General features: G+C 40.0%; 2 protein-coding genes across 2 annotated transcripts in view; both read right to left on the reverse strand.

The window, feature by feature from the left end:
- Positions 1 to 10562, reverse strand: part of Gfi1 (growth factor independent 1 transcription repressor) — a 40924-nt gene extending 30362 nt beyond the window's left edge. Inside the window, exon 1 of the mRNA XM_013018234.1 lies at positions 10553 to 10562. Within this exon, the coding sequence (XP_012873688.1) occupies positions 10553 to 10562 (10 nt within the window). The remainder of the gene's footprint in view (positions 1 to 10552) is intronic.
- Evi5 (ecotropic viral integration site 5) overlaps positions 8873 to 24805 on the reverse strand; it is a 156796-nt gene continuing 140863 nt past the window's right edge. The window contains exons 18-19 of the mRNA XM_013018235.1: positions 24127 to 24222; positions 8873 to 11050 (exon numbers count right to left, since the gene is read on the reverse strand). Of these exons, the coding sequence (XP_012873689.1) occupies positions 10739 to 11050; positions 24127 to 24222 (408 nt within the window). The 3' untranslated portion in view covers positions 8873 to 10738. The remainder of the gene's footprint in view (positions 11051 to 24126; positions 24223 to 24805) is intronic.

Here is a 24805-nt window from a genome sequence, read left to right on the forward strand (position 1 = left end):
GCTCTACCACTTGAGCCACAGTGCCACTTCTGGCTTTTTTCTTTTTGCTTATGTGGTGCTGAGGAATCGAACCCAGGGCCTCATGCATGCAAGGCAAGCCTCTACCACTGAGCCAACTTCCCAGCCCTGTAGTATATTTCATTGACATCCATAAAAGAGCAGTTTGATTAAAAAACAACATCGTCAACAACTATACTTTGAGAACTCTGACATCGACTAGCAAGGTACCAGCTGTCTCCTGATCTGACTTAATCCGTGAATATGTTTTAGACTAGACGGTCTTAAAAAGTGCATAAGCTGATACGTGCTTCAAATAATCCTCCCTGAAAATTACTTCTTTTGACTGAGTTTTTAATAAATATTAGATGACAAGATAAGGCTATACTCCCAGTTGAATCAGACAACGTGGCTATTCTTGTTTAAATTCAGACATATGCTTGAACAGATCATTCAGGGCAGTGGCTGGCCTTGGATGAAAGCCGAGGTACTTATGGACAGCTGGTGCAGAAAAGGTTTTCTCACCTATAAGAGAGAACCGAAGTCATGTGTAAGCTCTTGTTCAGGAAATTGCTCAGAATCTGCAGAGCTCGCGGTTGAGACCCTGAGAGTCACATCCATAGGACAGATCCAAAATAATACCATTCCTGGTATTTCATTTTCATTAAGGAAAAAAATGCTTTAAGAATGATACAGTGAATCTCCTAGTAACCCAAACAGATTGAACACTAATATAATCTTAGCAGTTTTTGAATGTTAAAGCCAGGAATGAATCCTAAATTAGCACCTTCAAATGTCCTTAGGTTGAGTAGTGCAATTTCCTGCTACACTATGGAGGATAAAGTATTTGTGATGGACACGGAGGTTATAAGTAATTTTTTAAAATTTAATTTTATTGTCAAGGGGATGTACAGAGGAGTTAGTTCTATAGATAAGGTAATGAGTACATTCTTTGTCGAACATTGTGTAACTTCCATGGCACCTATATCTGTTAAACCAGTTAACAGATGAGAGATATCTACCAAAGGCATATTTGTTTCAGAAATATCAAATCTTTCTGACAGTGATTAGCCAGAAGGTCTTTATCAGCATCCAGAGTTTGAGATAATGCTCTTATCTGCATAAACAGAAAAGAGTTGTCCTCATCTAGGAAGATGCTACTCTTGCTCAGATTCTTAAAGACTTAATACAGGATAGCAGGATAGTGCTAAACTTGTAGAACTAGTCCCAGAGCCAATTCCTGCCAACAGATTCAAAGGCTGAGAAAGACCAAAGCAATAAATAGTATGATGTAGACCCAGGACGTAGCTTAGTACGAAAGCCCTTGCCTCGCATGCATTAAGGGTGGAGTTTGATCCCCAGCTTTGAGGGGGGTTAAAGGCATAACACTAGTATGTAATAAATCATATCTATCATCTTACTCACTTGATAATGTACCTGAAAAAAACAGGCCTGAAGTTCGTCAAGCCAATAACGAATTTTTGTTGATTACTATTTCCATATTACCTCATTGAATGCAGTAACTCCATGAGATAGGCATGGTGTTATTATTCCTGAAGACACAGGACTTCGAGAGGAAATTGTTCGAGGTCACACAGCTACTTACTGAAGCAGAGGTCTCAGCAGATTCGATAGGAAAGCTCCCACGTCTATACAGAGTAAATAGTGTTTCTTCCTGAGGTGTCTTGTCATGGATTTACCGTGGCCAACGAGCTAAGCTAAGCTAAGAGGTGGTGATGTTCACCACCTCTGGACAGAACTTGGGAGCCAGCAGCTATGGCTCAGCATCTCTCTTTTCCGCTCTGCACCAACAACCAGCAAGATCCAAAACAGAAGCGACTTCTTTGGTTTGGATCATAAATAAAAGCGGTGTTGTGCAGAACAGCAGGCAGATGCTTGCGATGGGCATACAGCCACTGAGATTTTAGGGCATTTATTACCACCATGACCCAACCTGTCCAGACTCTTACATGATAGTGTTAAAGGCTATTATAGCTTGGTGCTGGTGGCTCACACCTGTAATCCTAACTACTCAGGAAGCTGAGATCTGAGGATTGTGGTTTGAAGCCACAATCTTTTCTTATAGAAAAGTCTATAAGACTCTTATGTCCAATGAGACTCTTTTTGTTGTTGTTGTTGGTTGTGTGGCCTGAACTCTAAGCCTGGGTGCTGTCCCTCAGCTCTTCAGCTCAAGTCTAGCACTCTACCACTTGAGCCACAGCACCACTGCCGGCTTTTTCTGCTTATGTTGTGCTGAGGAATCAAACCCAGGGCCTTATGCATGCAAGGCAACCACTCTACCACTGAGCCACCTTCCCAGCCCCCAATGAGACTCTTATCTCCAAGAAACTACTCAGAAAAAGCCAGAAGTGATGCTGTGACTTCAAGCAATAGAACACTAGTCTTGACCACTAAGAGACAGAGTGCCCAGGCCTTTGGTTCAAGCCCCAGGATCTGCAAAGAAAAAAAAAAAAGACTATTGTGTCATCACTGCAAATAATAACATTCATGTGGAAGGCTGGAAGTATCAGAGGTTGAATGTGTTTAGCATGCATGAGTTCCAATTTCCAGCACCCAAAACCTGTATTATTTATGTAAATATACCAGTGGAACCACAGGCAGAAAAGACATTCAAATCAACAACTATTTACTGAGCAGCGTGTGCCAGTTCTGGGGAATTCAGAGATGCATTGCATAATCTCTCTCTTTTTAAGGAACTCAGCTAGTAATAGTAGCTGACACTGACCAGGCATGTGCTATGGACCAGCTCTTTTTGGGTTCTAGAATATGCATTGTCTTGTCTCACCAAAGAGCAGTTGGGTGAAGAACAAGAAGCTTCTCCAATTCTGCCTCACAAATAAACAATTCTATTTTAGAGAAATTAGTGAAGCAAATGAAAGGTTGTGGAATGTGTTTAAAATAGCTATGGAGGGCTCAGGGGCTGTGGGGCCCCCGGCCAAACAGTGCACCTTCCCACACACCCCACTGCCTGTGACCACTCAAATCCCAGCCTGGCTTCTGGAAGCTTCCCCACCAAGAACGTTGTTCCAAAAGGCACAAGTGGGAGGTGGCTTGCCACCGAAGGCAAGATCTGCCTTTGAATTCACTGAGAGTTCTTTCTTTATAAATGCACGCTTCACCGTCCAGCTTCCTGCTGCTTTTCTACCCCTTCAGCTGGCAATAGCTCTTGTAGTTTTAACACAAGATTAGCCAGAGAGGGATGGGGTTCAGACTCTTTTAGGCTGAGCAGACGAAGTAGTAAAGTTTATCTGCTAGGGAGGAGGCTGCAGGTATGGTCATATTCAGGCACTTGAAGTTTTCAGCCTCTCTTTGTAAATGGAGCGTGGCTGGGCCAATCCTGTGACCTCCATGAACCACCATAAAGGTGTATTAGACATATCAGACAGACATATCAGACGTGACATGCAGGCAAAGGGCGAGCAGATGTCCCCTCTGCATGGGATGCAGATCCAGCCTGGTCTGGCTCACACAGGTCCCCACACAGCTGTGTCTGGACCAAGCAGGCTGGGAAAGGCAGAGACGAAGCAGCCTCTGCTAGAGAGGAAGAGCTCTGGCGGTGTGTGTGTGGGGGGGGGGGAGATGGGGTCCCAGGCCCAGAGCAGAGGCGGGAACAGTTAGGAGTCCAGGTGCACCTCAACCGTCATGGCAGCTCAGCCTTGGACCCTCTCATGTGTACAGTGTGCACTTCCTTTAAAAAAAAAATCAGAGAAACATCTTTAAAGCCAACTGCAGCACATTCTTTTTCTCTAGTAAAAGTGTGCTTCCATTTCCAGCGATGGAGACGTAGAAAGTGAAGGTCTTCATGCAATCATTCATATTGAGAAATGGGGAGGGGAGGAGGAGTTTCCATGCAGGTGATGGCAGAGCAGTTAGGAAGAGAGACTGGGTCAGGAAGGCTCTCACTGACCAAGGACATCAAGAGCTGCAATTTGTCCAGGTGTAATCAACACAAAGCCCAGAGCCTGTTTAGTGACAAAACTACGTCCAGACACCTATTTCACGAATACTGTTGATTTTGTAGTTCTTCAGGTTTTAGGTTTTCCTTCTAAGTATCTTTATTTGAAGGGCTTGAATTTACATACTGTCACTTATGTTCTTAATATGCCTACTTTTAAATCCTTTTAAGTGTGCAAATTATTGGTTTTAAGTAGATTCAGTATGTCTTTCACTTCCCATGTTTTTGAGATAGGGTTTCATGCCTTTTGAGTGATGGGGTTATGTGTCTACCACCCTGGCCAGCATTTCAAGCAGCAGCTTTGTATCCACCTAATACATCTCCCCTGGTAAATGACTGCTGTATTTGTTTCAATGATACTGCCTATTCTAAGATCTTGTGGAAGTCATTGTATGATTCCATATTGGCATATTTTCCATACTGATTCATGCATCAGAACTTTTTTGCTAGTTGTGGGGCTTGAACTCTGGGGCTGGGCATTGTTTCTGAGCTCTTCAGCTCAAGGCTAGTGCTCTACCAGTTGAGCCACAGTACCACTTCTGTATTTCTGAGTGTTGTATTGGAGATGAGTCTCCTGCCTGGGCTGGCTTTGAACTGTGATCCTCAGATCTCAGCCTCTTGAGTAGCTAGGATTACAGGTGTGAGCCACCAATGCCCGGCTAGTTCTTTTTTTATGGCTAATATTTTCGTATATTTTGCATTCTACTTTCTCATTTATCTGTTAACTCGTTATCACATTTTACATTACATGATACATGTGATAAAGTTGCAGAAGGTGTAACTTTTCTCTTACAATTAATTCCATGTGCTTGTTAACTCAAATGATAAATCTGAATGTATTTATGGAATTGATCATTAATAATCTAAACTACAAAAGTGAAATTGCCACTTCTTTTTTAAGGGCCTGCTGCTATCCCTGGGCTTTTCTTGACGCAGGCTAGTACTCTGCCACTTGAGCCACGGGTCCCCTTCCGTCTTTTTGGTGGTTATTATTATTTTTGTCCATTGTAGTTCTTGAACTGAGGGCCTGGGTTTGTCCCTGAGCTCTTTTTGCTCAAGATTAGCACTCTACCACTTTGAGCCACAGTACTGGTTCCAGTTCTCTGCGAGTTAATTGGAGGTAAGATCTTGTGGATTTTTCCTGCTGGGGCTGGCTTTGAACCACTTACAATCCTGAGATCTCAGCCTCCTGAGTAGCTAGGATTACAAGCGTGAGCCACCAGTGCCTGGTCTTGGTGGAAAAGTCTGCCTGAATTCGAATCAGCGTCCTCAGATTTTAGGCTCTTAACTAGGATTAGAAACATGAGTCACTGACTCCTAGCTGCCACAGATAGTTACTTAAATAACTGGAAGGAAAAAAAATCCAGATGTTTGGATTTTCATGAAATTAAAAATGATTTACTGAACAGCAATCCTGCAGCAGATTGCTGTAGACCAGGTAGAAGCAGTCCCTGTGCTTAAGACACACAAACCTCAGTAATGACAACAGTGTTAGGATATCCTTCCTCTTTTAAAGTTGAATAGTTGGGCTGGGAAGGTGGCTCAGTGGTAGAGTGCTTGTCTTGCATGCATGAGGCCCTGGGTTCGATTCCTCAGCACCACATAAGCAGGAAAAAAAAGCCGGAAGTGGCGCTGTGGCTCAAGTGGTAAAGCGCTAGCCTTGAGGTGAAGAGCTGAGGGACAGCATTCAGGCCCAGAGTTCAGGCCCTACGACCGAACCAAAAAAAAAATAAAAAATTAAAAAATAAAAATAAAAAAATAAAGGGCTGGGAATGTGGCTCAGTGGTAGAGCGCTTGCCTTGCATGCCTGAGGCCCTAGGTTCGATTCCTCAGTACCACATAAGCAAAAAGAAAAAAGCCGGAAGTGGTGCTGTGGCTCAAGTGGTAGAGCGCTAGCCTTGAGCTGAAGAGCTGAGGGATAGTGCCAAGGCCCAGAGTTCAGGCCCCACGACCAGACCCAAAAATAACAAATAAAATAAAATAAAATAAAGTTGAATAGTTTAAAGAAACAAATTCTTATAAAACGGAAAACTTTTAATTGTTTAAAGTAAAGGCACAAGTAAACATTTTAGGTTACCATACAATGTTATAATAAAAAATTACAACAGTAAAATTAAATACATTATAACCCCACATCTCTGTAGTATATGCAATGTGTTCTATCATCTTCTTTGGAGTGGAAAGAAAGGATGTGATATGAAAACACAGATTCTAAGTAGGATCTGCTCTACTTTTAACTAGAGATTTTTAATTTCAGTAGAATTAATACCTTTTTAAAAACAAGTTTTGTTAAAACAGAGCAGTAACAACTTTCAAGCTACAACTCCAGTCTGAATAAGTAAACCACTAATTTTACAGAATAAAAGCTGTCAATGTCAAGTACTATACAATAATCAAGCTGGTCATAAAAAGCTTTACCAACACATTACACAAAGTACTTTCTTTAAATCTGAAGATCACAATGCATTATGTAAATGGCAAGTGAAGAACCAAATGATTCTTTATGGTATCAAAAATAATACACTTCATTATTTTCCAGCAAAGGCACTAGCTGGGGAGTAACATGCTACATCATGTTCTGAGCCAAAAGAAAATTTTTTCTAGACATAGTCTGATGTCTCTATTAGTCAGCAAGCACAGAATGTCTACTGCCTAGCAAAAAGAGAAAAGAAAAAAAAAAAAGACCCAGCAGGGTAGATATTTATGTGAATTTTGTGTGAATTTACGTCTTTAGGCCTCTTTTCCCAAGAAAATTAAAAAAAAATTAAAGTCAAAGTGCTTTCTAAATCTTAAGATCTCTGCTTCATTATTTCACTGTAATCTGCACTGCGGCCTCCGCTTTCAGCATCTCAGCCCAGGGTGATGACTCCACCAAGAACTACTCCAAAGGAGCAAAATTCTCCATTGTGTCATTTCATTTACTCTTCTCAATATTCAACTATTCCATGAATAACATTTAAATGACACAAAATATTAGATTAATTAAAAGCCATCCACCTCAATGTCTCAACTTCCTTTCTTTCTTCTTTTCTTTCTCTCCTTCTTTCCTCTTTTCTCTTTTCTTTTTTGGTCTGATGTGGGGCTTGAACTCAGGCCTGGGAGCTATCCCTGAGCTCTTCTGTTGAAGGCAATCAATCACTCTACCATTTTAACCACAGCTCCACTTCTGGTTTTCTGGTGGTTCATTGGAGATAAGAGTCTCGTGAATGTCCTACCTGGGCTGGATTGGAACCATGATCCTTAGATCTCAGTCTCCTGAGTAGCTAGAATTACAGGTGTGAGTCACCAGCACCCAGCTCAAATTCTTACAATATACTTACATTAGTGAATGAAATGGTGTCATCAGGGCATAGTATCCCATTGCATCCTAAAGGCAAGAAAGATTTCAAAGCTAAGTAAGGTGTATCTGAATGAATTTTTAAAAGCCTGTGTTACCTAGACTGGTCTTGACTTCCTGTACTCAAGTGATTTTCCTGCCTCAGCCTCCTGAGTAGCTGTGATTGTAGCATAACTGGCTTGAATCAGTGTTTTTTTTCTGGCTTTTTGTTGTATTACAAGAGCATCAACAAATTAAGATTTACTTACCATAGTTAATTTAACACGTAGTTCTAGTCAGACACTGTAGTTAGGAAACTTTATAAGCATATCTTTTTTTGTGTGCATGTGGAGTTTTGGATCAATTCCAGGATTTTGCACACACCAGGCAAATGTTCTACCACTGAGCTCTACTTCACAATATTCTTCAAGCTGGGCACCAGTAGCTCATACCTAATCCTAGCTACTCAGTAAGCTGAGTTCTGAGGATCATAGTTCAAAAGCCAGCCTGAACAGGAAAGTCTCCACTAAACTACCAAAAACAAAAACAAACAAACAAAAAAACCCTAACTTGAGCTGTGGCTCAAGTGGTCGAGTGCTAGCCTTGAGCAAAACAAGTTCAGGGACAATGCCCAGGCCTTGATTTCAAGCCTTAGGACAGACAGACAGGCAGACAGACAGACAGACAGGCAGACAGACAGATACAGACACACACACACTCCTTCAAACTTTGGAATTTTGGGAGTTCAAAGGTGAGTTTACAAAGATGCTATTTTATAGTTAAATTATAGCATTTACTCAATGAAGCATACTCTAAAGATCAATGATGCATGTTTTAGAATTTTTTTCTCCTCCAGTGGTACAGATATCCTTCCAAGGTTTTCTGTGGAACCAAAGACTTTCTCATATAAAACAGCTGCAACAGGGGCTGGGAAGGTGGCTCAGTGGTAGAGCACTTGCCTTGCATGCTCGAGGCCCTGGGTTCGATTCCTCAGCATCACATAAGCAGAAGAAAAAAAAAGCCGGAAGTGGCGCTGTGGCTCAAGTGGTAGAGTGCTAGCCTTGAGCTGAAGAGCTGAGGGACAGTGCCCAGGCCCAGAGTTCAGGCCCCACGACTGGACCCAAAAAAACAAAAACAAAAAAAACTGCTGCAACACTGGCCATTGGAATATTTCTGGGGGTATAAGGCTGCCAGAAAATCTTATGCTTGTAAATCATTAGCTCAACAACAAAAGCCAAAGTAAAGAAATAAACTTCATAATTTGAAGTATCTACATCAAGCTTTGTCTGTAAAGGGTCAGGTAACTAATATTTGGCTATATGAGCCTTGTAGTCTCCACTCCAACAACTCAACTCTGCCAATTATAGCACAAAAATCAGTCACCAACAATATGATAGACATAAGTGTTCCAATAAAACAATTTGTGGTCACTGAAATATGAATTCCATGTGATTTTCCAGTGATTCAATTACTCTCTTGAATTTGCCCCCAACTATTCAGAAAATTAAAACCAGTCAGCTGACTGGAGTTAACTTGTGAGCTGTGGTTTGCTGATTCCTGGGTAAAGCCTACTTTTTTTTTTCGGTGGTGTTGGAAATCAAAGCCAGGACCTCACAGATGCTAGGCAAGCACTCAACCACTGAACTACATACACTCCACATTTCATTCAGATATTCTGATATGGTGGGTGGAGGGCAGTGACAGAAGTAACAGAGCTGTGCATTGTCTCATTTTCCTTAAGCAATGACCACTTTGGCTCCTGGTACAACATTAAAAAGCCGAATCCCCAGCACTCCCGATTCCAGGAGGGCTGTCACTTCCAGGAGTAGATCTATATTTCCTCAACTGCAGAGGGTTGAAGCGTGCTGATAGGCACACATTTTGTCTCCATATATTCAGGAAAAAAAATTAAACCAGAGGTACATAAATCACTCGAAGAAAGAAGGGGATCAAGGTAGACCATTTTGAAAGTTTTGGTGTCCAAGAGATCTGAATTTATAACCTGGTGCTCCAGACGTAGAAGGTATGTCGTCAATTTCATTTCTCAGGCAAACAGATATTAAGGCCTTTCTGGAAAGGCCTACCCCACAATCAATGTAGTATAAGGCCTTATGTCTGGTTGTAAATAGAATACTACTTTGGTCTCTTCTACTCCAGCTCATCTTTTTTTTTTTTTTGCTCTCTCTCTCTCTCTCTCTCCTGTGTCGCAAGACTGTGCAAAACTGTACTTGCATACATACTGAATTCTACATTCCTCTTATTCTCTATGGCTATTCTTATCCAGACTGCCACTGACAGTGACAGTCGAAAGTATCCAGGCAACACATTCCTGTGGTCTTTCCATAGGGAAATATAATTTGGGTTTTTCTTACTATTTATTAATGACAGGCATTCAGGTTTCTGGGAGGTGTAGTCTAAATGATACAAAAGCAAGAACTAATAGGAAAGAAGTCTTATGGCTTTTTCTATTGATCAGAAACAAGAGAATCTGAAGATAATATTCACAGGTTATTGTAGACATAATTGTTTTGCATCTTGGACCCTTGGTCCACTGCTTAAATTACATATACATGAAGATCTCACTGACAGTGTTTCTGAATAGCAGTCAGTGAATACTGTGGTATGCTAAGCAAAATACTAGAGCTATTAAAATATTAGTGTCTGATTTTATTTCTTTCAACCTATTATTTACAGAAGTCCTGTTAGGAGGCTAAAAGCAGTCATTTTGCAACATGTAGATTCTTTATATAAAATCATATCCAATGTTTGGGTAGTACAGACATAAATATGTACAAATATATTATTTGTAGTTAACCTACCACCTGAACAGTAACCAACACATGGAAGTATCATACACACATACAAGTTAGAAAGTAAAACAAATCTTAACTCAAAACAGGTAACAATTAGCTTGTGTTTATAAAATTATAAAGAAAAAAGCTTTGTGTTTTAGAACTTTTAGTGGTCCACTAAAAGTTCATTAGTGGTCCACTAGTGGAAAATAAAATCTCCAACATAACACATGGTAAATCAAATATATCTTGGTCAAATGTCTAGTAAGCTATCTTGAAAACAAATTGGTAAACATAAATATACAATTTGTTTACTCAGCATAAAATATTGCACAAGAGCAGTTTTGTCTGAAGAAAACTAAAGTTTTCCATTGTTTTGTAACTTCAAATTGGTCCCCACATTGAGTTACAGTCTTATTTACTAAACAAGAAACATTAATAATCAGTAATACTGTTAGAACCTTATTTTACCATTAACCATATCCCAGTCTACTTTATGGCAATGGAAAATCAGTGGTGAAAGTTTGGCAAAGATAAAAGGCAGATAAGATCATAAAATATATATGTCTATGTACATATGAAACAGCTATATTCCAAAACTCCCTAATCATATGGAAACCGATTCCTTGGAGAATCCAGTGGAAGTCACAGTGAAGGTCAGACAGTGGTTGAGTATGATTCTCTGTGTGGAAGCCGCTCCTTCCCAACCACTCTCTTGGGCTCTTGGGTTTCTAGCACACCGTCTTCTGTTTCACTCTCACTACCATCTGCCTCAGTGGGGTCCAAAGACATTGGGTCAGGTTTCCCAGGCAAAGGAAAAGCAATGACACTTTCCTGTAGGGAATTTTCTATAAAATCTTCATCAGAGGAATGGAAGGAGTCTTCATCTCCCAGCAAATGGTTGACGATGTGGATTCCATCAAAAGGAGGTTGGCCTGAGAAGCTCCTCTGGCCTTTTAGGCACCTGAGCTGTAAAACGAAGCTCAAGTTAGTACACTCCAACCCAAGAGATGCACAGCCTCTAGAAGGCTCGTGTTTCATGTGGAAGGTCTTTAGACACCCTCATTTTTTTTCTGCTTATAGATATGATCATTACCAATTTTCAAGCGTCTACTTTGTGTTATGTGATGCGCACACAATCACAAAAGTCTCACAAAAGTCTTTTTTTTTTTGGGTCCGGTTGTGGGGCCTGGACTCTGGGCCTGGGTGCTGTCCCTCAGCTCTTCAGCTCAAGGCTAGTGCTCTACCACTTGAGCCACAGCACCACTTCTGGCTCTTTTTCTTTTCGCTTATATGGTGCTGAGAATCAAACCCAGGGCCTCAGGCATGCAAGGCAAGCGCTCTACCACTGAGCTACCTTCCCAGCCCTCACAAAAGTCTTATGCAGCTGGTTTTATTATTTTATTCTACATGGAATCAACATAAAAAGCGCTGTGTGGCTAGTTTTATTATTTGCACTCTACAGATTAAAAAATGAAGACTGAAGCCAGGTGCCAGTGGCTCACGCCTGTACTCCTAGCTACTCAGGAGGCTGAGATCTGAGGATCTTGGTTCAAAGCCAGCCAAGGCAGGAAAAGTCCATGAGACTTTTTTTTTTTGGTCAGTCATGGGGCTTGAACTCTGGGCCTGGGCACTGTCCCTTAGCTATTCTGCTTAAGTCCAGTGCTCTACCACTTGAGCTACAGCACCACTTCCGGTTTTCTGGTGGTTTATTGGAGATAGGAGTCTCATAGTCTTTCCTGCCCGGGCTAGCTTTGAACTGAGATCCTCAGATCTCAGCCTCCTGAGTAGCTAGGATTACAGGCGTAAGCCACCAGCACCCGGCCCCGTGAGACTCTTATCTCCAATAAACCACACTAGAAAACCGGAAGTGGCACTGTGGCTCAAGTGTTAGAGCCTTGAGCTGAAGAACTGAGAGAGAGCAACCAGACCGAGTTCCAGCCCATGACTGACAAAAAAAAAAAAAGCAGACTAAGGTAGAACAATTTATTAATGGTGTATAGTTAATAACAAAGTTTAGCTTCAAACTAGACCTTTGTGTGCTTGTCCTAGGGCTTAAACTCAGGGATTGGGTGCTATCCCTGAGCTTTTGTGCTCAAGGCTGGTGGTCTACCATTTCTGGCTTTTTGGTGGTTAATTGCACATAAACATCTCACAGACTTTCCTGTCCCAGGCTTGCTTGAAACCATGATCCTCGGATCTCAGCCTCCTGAATAGCTAGGACAAGTGTGATCTACCAGCGCCTGGCTACTAAACATAATATAATGAACTCCATGTACTTATCATTTCATTTCAATAAATAATGTCAGACAACCTTCTTGCCACTGGATTAATTCTGAGGTAAACCACAGAAGTTTTTCAGTTCAAATTTCAGATGTGCCGGGCGCGGATGGCTCACACCTGTAATCCTAGCTAGTTAGGAGGCTGAAATCTGAGGACTGTGGTTCAAAGCCATCAGGGCAGGAAAGTCCATGAGACTTTTTTTTTTTTGGTTGGTCATGGGGCCTGAACTCTGGGCCTGGACGCTGTCCCTCAGCTCTTCAGCTCAAGGCTAGTACTCTACCACTTGAGCCACAGCACCACAACCAGCTTTTTCTGCTTATGTGGTACTGAAGAATCAAACCCAGGGCCTCAGGCATGCAAGGCAAGCATTCTACCACTGAGCCACATTCCCAGCCCTACCATTGTGTGTTTCTTTTTTTTTTTTTTGTCCATGAGACTCTTATCTCCAATAAACCACCAGAAAACCAGAAGTGGCGCTGTGACTCAAGTGGTAGAGCACAAACCTTGAGCTGAAGAGCTGAGGGACAGTGCTCAGGCCCAGCATTTAAGCCCCATGACCAACCAAAAAAAAAAAAATCTAGATGTAGTTCTAGGAGGTAAGAATTCAAAGATCCCCAGACACTACCACTTCCCACAATTTAGACATCAGTTTTGTCCCTAGAACATTTTATGTTTCAAATAAAAGTTGAATTTCTATATTATTTCACTTGTTTTTTCTTCTATACCAAGAATTTTCTTTTATAATAAAGTAGACTAGTTGGGCACCAGTGATTCACACCTGTAATCCTAGCTACTCAGGAGGCTGAGATCTGAGGATGGTAGTTCAAAGCTAGCCTAGGCAGGAAAGTCTGTGAGATCCTTATCTCCAATTAACCACCTGAAAACTGGAAGTGGCGCTGTGGCTCAAGTATTAGGGTGTAGCCTTGAGCTGAAGAGCTCAAGGACAGTGCCCAGGCCCAGAGTTTAAGCTCCACAACAACAACAAAAATAAATCAATAAAGCAGACTAAAAACAAAGACAATACTCTGACTAGACAGCACTGGGGGACTGGGTGTCTCCTACCCTTCTCCTGACTAGCCATTCCCATCCCTATTTATCAGGATAAACTTGTAGCCACTATCTTTTAAATCTTGACAGAGATGGAATGTGAAATACTCAGGAAATATTACAAACACTTTCAAAACTAACGGTCTGAGAGTAAGGACATTACACCCTTGACATAATACCTCCCAGCTTTCCTGCCAGACTTCCAGGAAGGTGTGAAGAAACCTCAGTGCTTCCTTACTTGCACATAACAACAGGAGACCAAGCATGCTGGGGCTTACCTATATCTCCTACAAAAAAATTCTCCCGTCCGAGACCAAGAAAACATCACGGTGAATCTACAATGAAATTCAAGTACCTTTCTTCTTGGCAGAACCAAAAGGATATAAACTTGGAGCTGAGACTTTAGGACAAGGCACAGAGCAGTGCTACTGCATTTCTACAACTGCCTTGTCTGATGCAACGTCCCACCACCACACGGCAGCACGTGATTTACAGCTCCAAGTGTTAAGTTAAGGCAGTTAATCTCTTCCTTTCCCTTTTGTTCCTTCTTCCTGGCTGTTACAAAGGAGGAATAGGGCAGAAGAACCACAACTTCCCAAGTGTTTGGAAAGCTCTGGCTTTCCTTTGCTCTAACAAAATTTATTACAATTAAAACAGTGTGGTCTCTTTCCAGATTAATTATAGATAAGTAACCATAAGTTGAATTATGGACACGTAACCACTCAAAGATATACCTAATGCTTCTGTGAGTACTGATAATACAACAAAAACAAAGGCAAGGAACCATCTGGTAAAAACAAGTAATTCCTTAGTCACCCCTGGATTTAGGATTGTGCACATGAGTTACAAGGAGGAGTTATGGGGCTGGAAGTAGGCATTTGGGCAGAGATCTCCAGGGCACTGGTTTGGAGAGGGCTGCAGGGTGTTCAGATGAACAGCCAGTGGAGTGGAATGGCTAGCAAGTTTAGTGGTCCTGCTTGCTAGGATATAAATGCTGTATTGCTTATGCCTGTTAGCAGACTTCTAGGAGCTAACTCTATTGAAAAGCAGACAACCAGTCTTTTTAATCCCTGTTTCCTCCAAATAAGCAAAATACTTTCCTAGTTCTATAGGTAACAAACTTACATTACTACATAGTGAAATATAATCCACTGAGCATCTACATGAGATCTGGGGTACCTGCTAAAAGTGTAGTCACTCTACCCCAATCTAAGAAATCAAATCCTGAGAATAAAACTCCAAAACCTGCATGTCCACAGGCATTTCATGACATTCAGGTGTACTCTAAAGTTTGAGCATCATTGGGATGGTGGTGGCTGGGAGTAGAGCTCAGTGGTTTGCCTAGCATGCCAAGGCCTTGGGTGTGACCACCAGCGCCAGGAAAGGAGCACAGAGAATCACTGGGGTAGATTCTCTATTCAAACCAAATAGCACTGAGACGGTAAGAAGTTGATTTGGCTGAAATGGAAAACAGAGCTCAGATTATTCAGCCCAAATGCTTATGAAGGATAAACATCTACCCTGTGGAGGTGTCTGATACAGACAAGTGACGCCATTTTCAATAAAAGTTATCCTCTCTCTGCTTCTCATACTTTCATTTTATTCAGATGGTACCTCTATTGTAGCTTTTAAGACTGGCCTTGTACTTTATATCCTTTTGCCTCAGCCTTCTCTGTGCTGAGATTATAGGCAAAAACCACTACACTCAGCTCCTTCTTGGGAAATACATATAAACAAGTTAGCTGGAGGGGCCACTGTCCTTAATTCTGGATACTATAAAAACTTCTTCCTGGTATTAGGCAACAACAATTACTCTTTGATTGAAAAGGCTAGTAATACATCTTTATGACTAAAAAAACTATTATGTTTTCTAGTGAAATTGATTTTTAAAATCACTTTTTTGGAAGTATTTTTGAGATTCACCAAGGTCCTAGGTATGGTGGTGAAAGCCTGTAATCCCAGTACTCAGAACTCTGAGGTAGAAGAATGCAGCATTTAAGGCTAGTTTGGACTACATAGAGAGATCTTGTGGGAGAAAAAAAAAAAGGAGGAGAGGGGAGAGGGATTCACAAAGGGAATAGAGACACCAGGACTCTGGAATTATTAAGTAAAGAAACTCTCCTGAAAAGAATCTTAGGATAACCCAAAGGAGAGTATCAGCTATACCACCCTCTAATAAAGGTCCAGGTCAACAACCCAAAGATCCAGAACTTTCTGTCAGTCTTCCTCAGTCTTAACGTGGAATATTAACAGAGATTTCAGATGGCACCTAAGAGAAGTCAGAAAAAAAAGGAGGCAACCTGGAGAGAAGAAGACTTAACGACAGAATTTCCTTATTCCCATAAAGACACTACTTGGCAGATGAGAATTTTAATAGACAGATGACAGTGCTAATATACAAGTGGCATAAAGCACAATGTTCTTACCTGATGTCGACTGCTTCATCATGTTATGCATTAAGAAACAGAGAAAAAAGTAAAAACATGTATAACTTCAAAGAAACTAGATTTTAAGATTTCTCTGCAGGCATCAAACAATACTGGCCCCAAAAGCATTTGGTAATTAAAAAGGAAAGTGATTATGTATTTTATAAGTCATGAAGAATAAAGAAAACAGGAAACTGCCATGTTCCCAGTCTGATGAATGTAGGTTCTGACAGGAAACAGCAGGGTTGCTAACAGCATGATAATAAAAATTCAAATCTAAGAAACAGTATTAGCAACCATTTAAAGTACTTCACTCAACAATTATCTTTGAAATCTGAGAGCAGGGAGAGCCTGCAGGGGTGAATCATCTTGAGCCCCAAAGAACTCCATAATCATTAAGGGTATGTGAGAAGGTTAAAACTTGTTAGTCTACTTTCCTAGCGGAGCCACTAAATTTCCTTAAAAGAAAATTCACATAAGGGGAGTGGGCACAAATATGGAGGGATAAAGGGTGGATAAATGCAACAGTGGTACTCACTAGACACTACATTGAAAATGGACCCTACAACTTGTAGGTAGGGATGGAAGGGAAAAACTGGAAAAGAGTAAGACTGTCCAAAAAGAAATATACTCCTCACTGACTTACGTAACTGTAACTCCTTCGTATATCATCTTTATAATAATAGAAAATAAAAAAAGTTCACAAAGGGTGGGGCACAGAAATGGAGAACAAAGGGTGAACAAATGCAGCAATGGCACTCAGTAGACAGACACTATGCTGAAAATGAACTCTACCACTGTGTTGGGTGCAGATAGGAGGGAAAACCTGTGAAAAAGTGAGGGAAGGGGTGACAATGTCCAAAAAGAAATATATTCTTTATCTGACATATAATTATAACCCCTCTGTACATCACCTTTATAAAAAGAAAATTCACAGAAATTATTTTTGTGAAACCAAGAAGAGCCACAATTCCAGCTTTTGTAGCCTCCAAATATAGGTTATTAGTAAATAACAGAAAAATCTCTGCTGAGGAAATTTGAACACCTGGGAAAGTTTCTACAGGGCTGGTGGAGCTAACAGGTCTGCATGGGGTTCTTTTGGTGCAGATACTGCAGGATACTATTAACCAGAAAAGGGTGAGTTCAATACACCCTTCTACATTTTTTTTTTTTTTTTGCCAGTCTTAGGACTTGATCTCAGGGTCTAAACACTGTCCCTGAGCTTCTTATTGCTCAAGGTAGTAATATACCAATTGAGCCACAGCACCACTTCTGGCTTTTTCTGTTTATGTGGTACTGAGGAATTGGACCCAGGGCTTCATGCATGCTAGGCAAGCAATCTACCACTAGGCCACGTTCCCAGGCCCCTTTTACAATCTTTTTTTTCTGGGGGTCGGTCATGGGGCTTGACTCTGGGCCTAGGCACTGTCCCTCAGCTCTTCAGTTCAAGGCGAGCACTCTACTACTTGTGCCACAGTGCCACATCTGATTTTCTGGTGGTTAACTGGAGATAAGAGTCTCATGGACTTTCTTGTCCGGGCTGGCTTTGAACAGTGATCCTCAGATCTCAGCCTCCTGAGTAGCTAGGATTACAGGCATGAACCACTGGTACCCGGCTCCTTTTACAATCTTAACATTTAAGGGTAATAGACTTATTTATGATGTTTTAGAGTTAAAAGCTGAAATATTATTCAACTTGCAATTGAAAGTTAAAGTTGATATTATTTCAAGTTAACACATCTTTTCCCCAAGTTGATATTATTTCAAGTTAACATATCTTTTCCCCCTGTGCGTGATTGGAGGGTGCACTATACAGACAACTATTGTGTTCTGAGATTCAAAAGAGTAAGAGGAAGGACTGCACTGGGTATTTTGAAAGACAATCAATCCACAACAAAGTGGAAAAAAGTCATCCACCAAAAAAAAAAAAAAAAAAAACCCTAACCAAATGAACTTTGATCACTACTAGACAGGGGGTTTAAACCACTGAAGTGAGTCATGTGATAGCAAGTGAACTGCAAAACAGCTGCAGTAAGTTTCCAAGACTGAGTCACATCAGATTATAAAGCTCCTATTTGTACATTTGAGTTTATATACTCAATCTTCATAAAACAGAGCTATGGCTTTTAAAGCTATTTCTGTAAGTGATATACAATAAAAAATTGTAATTATATATCATACATACTTCATGGGAAAATACAATCATCATATAGCTCTCCACTTCTAAGTTCTAGAGACTTAAGTTGTTTTCTCCTCCTTCAAGTTTGGAGAGTAATTTTTTTTTTATTGGATTCTTTGTAGATTGCCTTTAATAGTTTTCTCATTTTTCAAAATTTAAAATAAAAATAAGTGGGAAATGATATGCTACAGCTTTCTCAATGACCAGCTTCTTTCTAAAAATTGTATCATAACATGACAAAGATTAAAACTAGCAACAAGCACACAAACCAAAAGATTTCCAGAGAATGAGAACAGGAAACCAATAAAAGTGATCATCTGAAGGTCACGACTTCTTGATCACTGCATGCCAAAATTCCAAACTATAGTACTATAAAGTATTAGAACATTTTATGGAAATATTACTTAAGTAGCTTAAAGTTAAAGATAGAATGCAATAGTTAAAACTCATATAAAGCAGTGAAAGAGTATGTACAGTATCTACCATGTATAAATGAAAAGGATAGAAAAAAAAGTTTGGAATGAAAAACACATTCTATACATTTGATAGCCCAGGAGGAGTAGGGGGTCTTTTACAGAGACTTCTGAATCTATCATGATATTAAGATCTGTCCAACATTCCAGGCAAATAAAATAAAACTGCCACTCAGTGTCTTTCTCCTGGCAGCTGAGATATCTTGATAAAACCATTAACATTATTTAAACAGTAGTCTAATGTCAATGGTGATGAGGCTAGGAATCTATGAGGTTCTATGTAAATTTCTGACCAATGACAGGAAATAAATCACTTCACATCTGTTTCAGTCTGAACTTGTAAAGCTACATCAAAGAACCATGTATATTTCATTTGATTTAACCTTTAGCTAGAGCATTTAAAAAACCTCAAACCGTTAGCAAAAGGCTCTCATAAGAATGAAGTACTTCTATCAGGACTGAATTCTGTGAAGAGGACTTGATAGTCTCTAAAGCTGTTCAGTCAACTACATTTCTACTCTCAAGTAATATGCTATATGTTAGAAAGTTAAAGTTAAATAATAACAAGGCTCCTGCCGTTGGTGAGTTAAGTATGGAGGGAGAGAAAACAACTAAGCAGCATTTCTAAGATGGCTCTTTTTTTTTTTTTTTTTAAAGCTCATAAGATGAACCAGCTAGAAATTAGACTTTCTTTTTCCCTTGCAGTACTCAGAATTTTAAACTCAGGGCCTTGCATTTGATAGGCAGGTATTCTATGAAGTGAGCTATTCCACCAACCCTATTTGTGTTGGCTATGTTCAAGATAGGGTCTTGCTTTATGTTCAGGATGGCCTAGACTGTGAACCTATTTATGCTTCACTGGGATAACAGATGTGTATTACCACAGCCCAGCCACTGGTTGAGATGGAATTCTGAAAAAAAATATTCTTCCGCTTAAACTGGCCTCAAACTGTGATTCCCCCAATCTTGGCCCCCAAGTCACTAGAATTACAGGTTTGAACCACTGCACCCAGCTTGGAAGGGAGACTTCTTCTCTCTCTTTTTTTTTTTGTTCTGGTCTGAACTCTGGGCCTGGATGCTGTCCCTCAGCTCTTCAGCTCAAGGCTAGCACTCTACCACTTGAGCCACAGCGCCACTTCTGGCTTTTTTCTTTTGCTTATGTGGTGCTGAGGAATCGAACCTAGGGCCTCATGCATGCAAGGCAAGCCCCCAACACTAAGCCACCTTCCCAGCCCTGTTGAAATTCTTTTTGTTTATTTTTGGACCTCCTTTTTTATTTTTTAGTATATTTTTTATTGTAAAATACTGTAAAAATACTGTACAGAGGGGTTATAGTTACATGAGTAAGGTAATGAATACATTTCCTATCAAGTATTGTTACCTCCTCCTTTGTTTTTCCCCTACCATACCTTCCCTCCTCACGTTCCCAACTCCTCCCTCCCCTATTTTAAAAAATATTTTTATTTTTATTATAAAGGTAATGTATAGAAGGGTTACAGTTACATAAGTCAAGTTCCACTTTACCCATTCATTATTGGATTATTTTTTGGTATTTGAATTTAAAAGTTTAAAAATACATTCTAGGGTTGGGAATGTAGCTTAGTGGTAGAGTGCTTGCCTAGCATCCATGAAACCCTGGGTTCAATTCCTTAGGACCACATAAACAGAAAAGGATGGAAGTGGTGCTTTGGCTCAAGTGGTAGAGCGCTAGCCTTGAGCAAAAGAAGCTTAGGGACAGTGCCCAGACCCTAAGGCCAAGCCCCAATACTGGCAAAAAAAAAAAAAAATCTAGGAATAAGTCTCATACAGAACTTCTGTGTGTGTGTGTGTGTGTGTGTGTGTGTGTGCTGGGTTTGAACTTAGAGCGCGTGTGGGGGGGGGCGGGCCTGGACACCACCTTTTAACTTTTTTTTGCTATTTCTGGCTCTTTGGTGGTTAATTAGGGATAAGAGTCTCAAGGACTTTCCTAAATTGGTTTTGAAGACAATCCCCAAATCTTAGCCTCCTGAGTAGCTAGGAGTACAGGTGTGAGCCACTGACGCCAATATATTTTTTAAAGTAAATCCCATTTCCTTTTCCTATCAAAATAAAAGCTTAATGATAGAAAGCCAAATGATCTAAGTCTTAAAAAAATTTAGTAAAATAAAATATTGTTTTAAAAAAATCTACTGAAGGGCTGGGAACACCCAGTGGTAGAGTAGTAGAGTGGTAGAGTGCTTGCCTTGCATGCATGAAGCCCTGGGTTCGATTCCTCTGCACCATATAAGCAGAAAAAGCTGGAAGTGGCTCAAGTGGTAGAGTGCTAGCCTTGAGCTGAAGAGCTTAGGGACAGTGCCCAGGTCCAGAGTTCAGACCTCATGACTGACCCCCCCCCCAAAAAAAAATCTACTGGAGGTATTTAAAAATTAGAAGTCCTGTGTCTGCTGAGGGAAGCATATCAGATGAAGGACAAAAAACAAAAACAAAAAACAATACAAAAAAAACAAATAGCCAGGTACCAGTGACTCACACCTATAACCCTAGTTATTCAGGAGGCTGAGATCTAAAGATCATAGTTTGAAGCCAGCCTGGGCTGGCTCTTATCTCCAATTAACCACCAAAAAAGCCAGAAGTGGAGCTGTGGACTCAAGTGGTAGATTGTTAACCTTGAGCATAAAACTCAGGGATAGCACACAGGCCCTGAGTTTAAGCTTCAGGATTGGCATACACACACACTCACGCAAAAAGACAGTCATTTTGCATGTTTTCAAGAACAATGTTCCCAGATTAAAAATAATTTATACTTAGGAAATATAAAAATAAATTTTAACAAATCAGAAATTGATTACCAACTATAGAAGGCTATCATATCCGTCAACAGAAAATAAATTGTGGTTACCTCCTGCAGCTTCATTTTAAACATAAATTATTTGTGTTTAATGTTTACTGTTTTATTTTAAAGTTTAATGTTTTAGGATACAGTGATGAATGCACTTGTAGTACTTATTTTTTCTGACTATCTGACTTCTGGCAGAAAAATGATGTTTAAACATGTATGTGTATATAGCCACGCTGTTTTGTTGCTGACCACAAACAAGCTTTCAGCCCAAGTTAGCATCCCTCTCTTCCTCATCCTGAGCACTCCCAGGCTGTTCTGTTAAGATTGGGCACATACTAACCACATGACCTCATGAATTCTATCTTATCACATCACAGGTTCCTCAGACTGACCACAACAACTTAAATCAGACAGGGAGCAAAGCAGCACACACAAAGTCTCTGTAGGACATTTTCAGCTGTCCAGCTTGTGGGAGAGAAAAATCTGATTATTGCAAGTCCAACTGTGTGTCTGAGACACAGTTCATGAAAAACACATGATTTACTGTACCAAAGACTCCCAACCATAGATTAAAATATTTAGAGAAAGCAATGTATCTTCTATCAATTCTCCTATTACTGACAATAAACTCATGGAGCACATTCTCAAATGTTCCCACTCTGAAAAAGTGTTGAAATGTACTCCCTACCTTACTTCTGTAACTATAACCCCTCTGTACATCATCTTGACAGTAAAATTTTTTTAAAAAAGAAAAAGTGTTGATACTATTATTATTTGACAAACCAGCATTTAAAAACTGAATTACATAAACACATTGGATGGCTTAAAAAAAAACATATATCTCCCCTCTGTACATCACCTCTCCAATAACAATAAAATATATTTAAACAAAATAAAAATAAACAAAGCTGGGCACCGGTGGTTCATGCCTATAATCCTAGTTATTCAGGAGGCTGAGATCTGAGGACCATGGTTCAAAGCCAGCCCAGGCAGGCAAGTCCTTGAGACTCTTATCTCCAGTTAACCACCAGAAAACTGGAAGTGGTGCTTTGGCTCTAAGTGATAGAGCACTCACCTTGAGCTGAAGAGCTGAGGAATAGCACTCAGGTCCAGAATTCAAGCCACATAACCAACAAAAATAACTAAACAAATTATTATTAACTTGTTTTATTAATCCTCACTATTCAGGAGGTTGAAATCTGAGGATCATGGTTTGAAGCCAGACTAGGCAGAAAAGTCTGTGAGACTCTTATCTTCAATTAATCACTAACAAGCCAGAAGTGGAGCTATGGCTCAAGTGGTAGAGCACTAGCCTTGAGCTAAAAAAGCCCAGGCACAGTGCCTAGACCCTGAGTTCAAGCCCAGGTCCAGCATAAACAAACAAACAAACAAATAAATAAAAGAAATGGGAAAGGAGTGAAGCAGAAAAGAAGAGACAAAGCCACAATATCAGTTTGCACAGCTACTATAGAGAAGGTAGACTACTTGGGTTCATATGTTGGCCATGTGATATGGAACAAATCATTTTAATGCTTATTGAGTCAGATTGATAAAGTTCTTATTCTGTTTCCATTTTTTCTTTTATAGTTCTGGGGACTGACTCCAGGCCTTGCACTTGTAAGGTAGCTGCTACACCTGGAGCTGGTAGAAACTTGATCAGCAAGTGTGACACTTGGAATTTGAACCCCATAACTGCCCTGTCACAAAGAGCCTAGTGATAATCGGGTTTTTTTTTTTTTGTTGTTGTTTTTGGGGGGTAACTGGTTCTGGAGCTTGAACTCAAGGCCTGGGCACTGTTCCTGAACTTGTTTTGCTCTAGGCTAGCACTCCACCATTTGTGCCACACAGCTAACTTTCAGTTTTTTGACAGTTAACTGCAGATAAGTCTCACATACTTTCCTGCACAGACTGGCTTCAAACCACGATTCTTCGTCTCCTGAGTAGGTAGGATTACAGGAGTGAGCCATTGGCACCTGGTATAATTAGCTTTTGAGTATATGGGAGAAATTTAAGTGAATACCCAAGCCTTGAAATCTGAGTATTCGCGGAACTACACAAGATTTTACAACTGTAGTTCATTTTAGCATCCTGTATCAGGCAGAATGAAACCTTCAAGTGAATCTCTTAGGGGTACTCTAAATGTTAATAAGTATATTTAATATTATGCCATATTGAAAGTTTACATAAGCAGTATTAGATGTTTACATTTTACTTTCTTCAAGAGGAGGACTTAATACTATGTATTCCCTCATGAAAATGCTGAAAAACACATTAGCTTATACAATTTAAGTTAGTAAACATCTAGTAATATTCTGAAAATATCATCAGTCGAATCTCTCAGACTGTAGGTAGTTACAGTTTGAAAGGCATTCATATACCAAGAAATCTGTTAACTGATATCAGGCAAGTATCCTTTTTGGCAATCTCAATAACAGGACATTAAGGGAGAGTCAAATCATCCCTCTGCCCACAACGGTGAATGAGTACCACAAATCTATCCCAGAAGTAAGAGAAGTAAATTTGAGACTTGGGTAACATCTAGCATCTTCAGACTATAATAAAAAATAAGATATCTGATATGAAGATATTAACTGACCATTTTTACATTATGTTTAAGAGGTCTAAGGAAAATAAATCCTCAATATTTCAACAGAAAAATTACTGCTACAAGACAATCTTCTAAGATGCTATTATTAATTATAAACGAGAATTATAGGCAATGTTTAACATGAAAGAGTCAGTCTTACAATCAGTAATAAAGTATGATGTTACAGAGGAAGGAAGGAAGAAATATGTGAGGCTCAAAATTTATCACTTACCTCATGATTCAGCTCTGCGATCTGATCTTTCAGTTCCCTAATATACTGGTTAGAATCAGACTTGCTAAGCTGTCCTTGGAGCTTTCCTTCTTCTTTCTGTTTTGTGACAATACAACAAAGCAAAAAGCTGAGACAATTTTCACAGCATGTACTCAAATAGGACAATCTAAGTGTAAATCCTTCAGTTAAATATTGATTTAACCCATTGCTAAAGTATTTCTGAAATTTATAAATAATGCTTAGATACATATATACATACATACATACAATTTACAAAATATACCTTTGGAGGGAAAATTAAAAATCAATGATTCAAGTCCCCTGATTTAAAAAAAAATCACTCTCGTATTCAAGGCCATTATGTAGTTATTCTGTCAAGCAGATGTTTCTCTCTTCAAACCACAAGCCTTCAATGTATAGTCAATGCTAGGGAGGTGCTCACAGCTATGTTGGGAACCAACTTTCACAAGAACAGAGAAGAAAAAGTTCTCCAAATCACTCTAATACAGGAGGAAACTGCTGAGTCTACTTGGCTTAATTAGTTCAGGAATCCTAGATGCAGCCTATTAAAATCACTCCTGGACTGGGAAGGTGGCTCAGTGGTAGAGCGCTTGCCTTGCATGCATGAGGCCCTGGGTTCGATTCCTCAGCACCACATAAGCAAAAAGAAAAAAGCCAG

Source organism: Dipodomys ordii, unplaced genomic scaffold, assembly GCF_000151885.1.
Source record: "Dipodomys ordii isolate 6190 unplaced genomic scaffold, Dord_2.0 Scaffold39, whole genome shotgun sequence".
NCBI lineage: Eukaryota > Metazoa > Chordata > Mammalia > Rodentia > Heteromyidae > Dipodomys > Dipodomys ordii.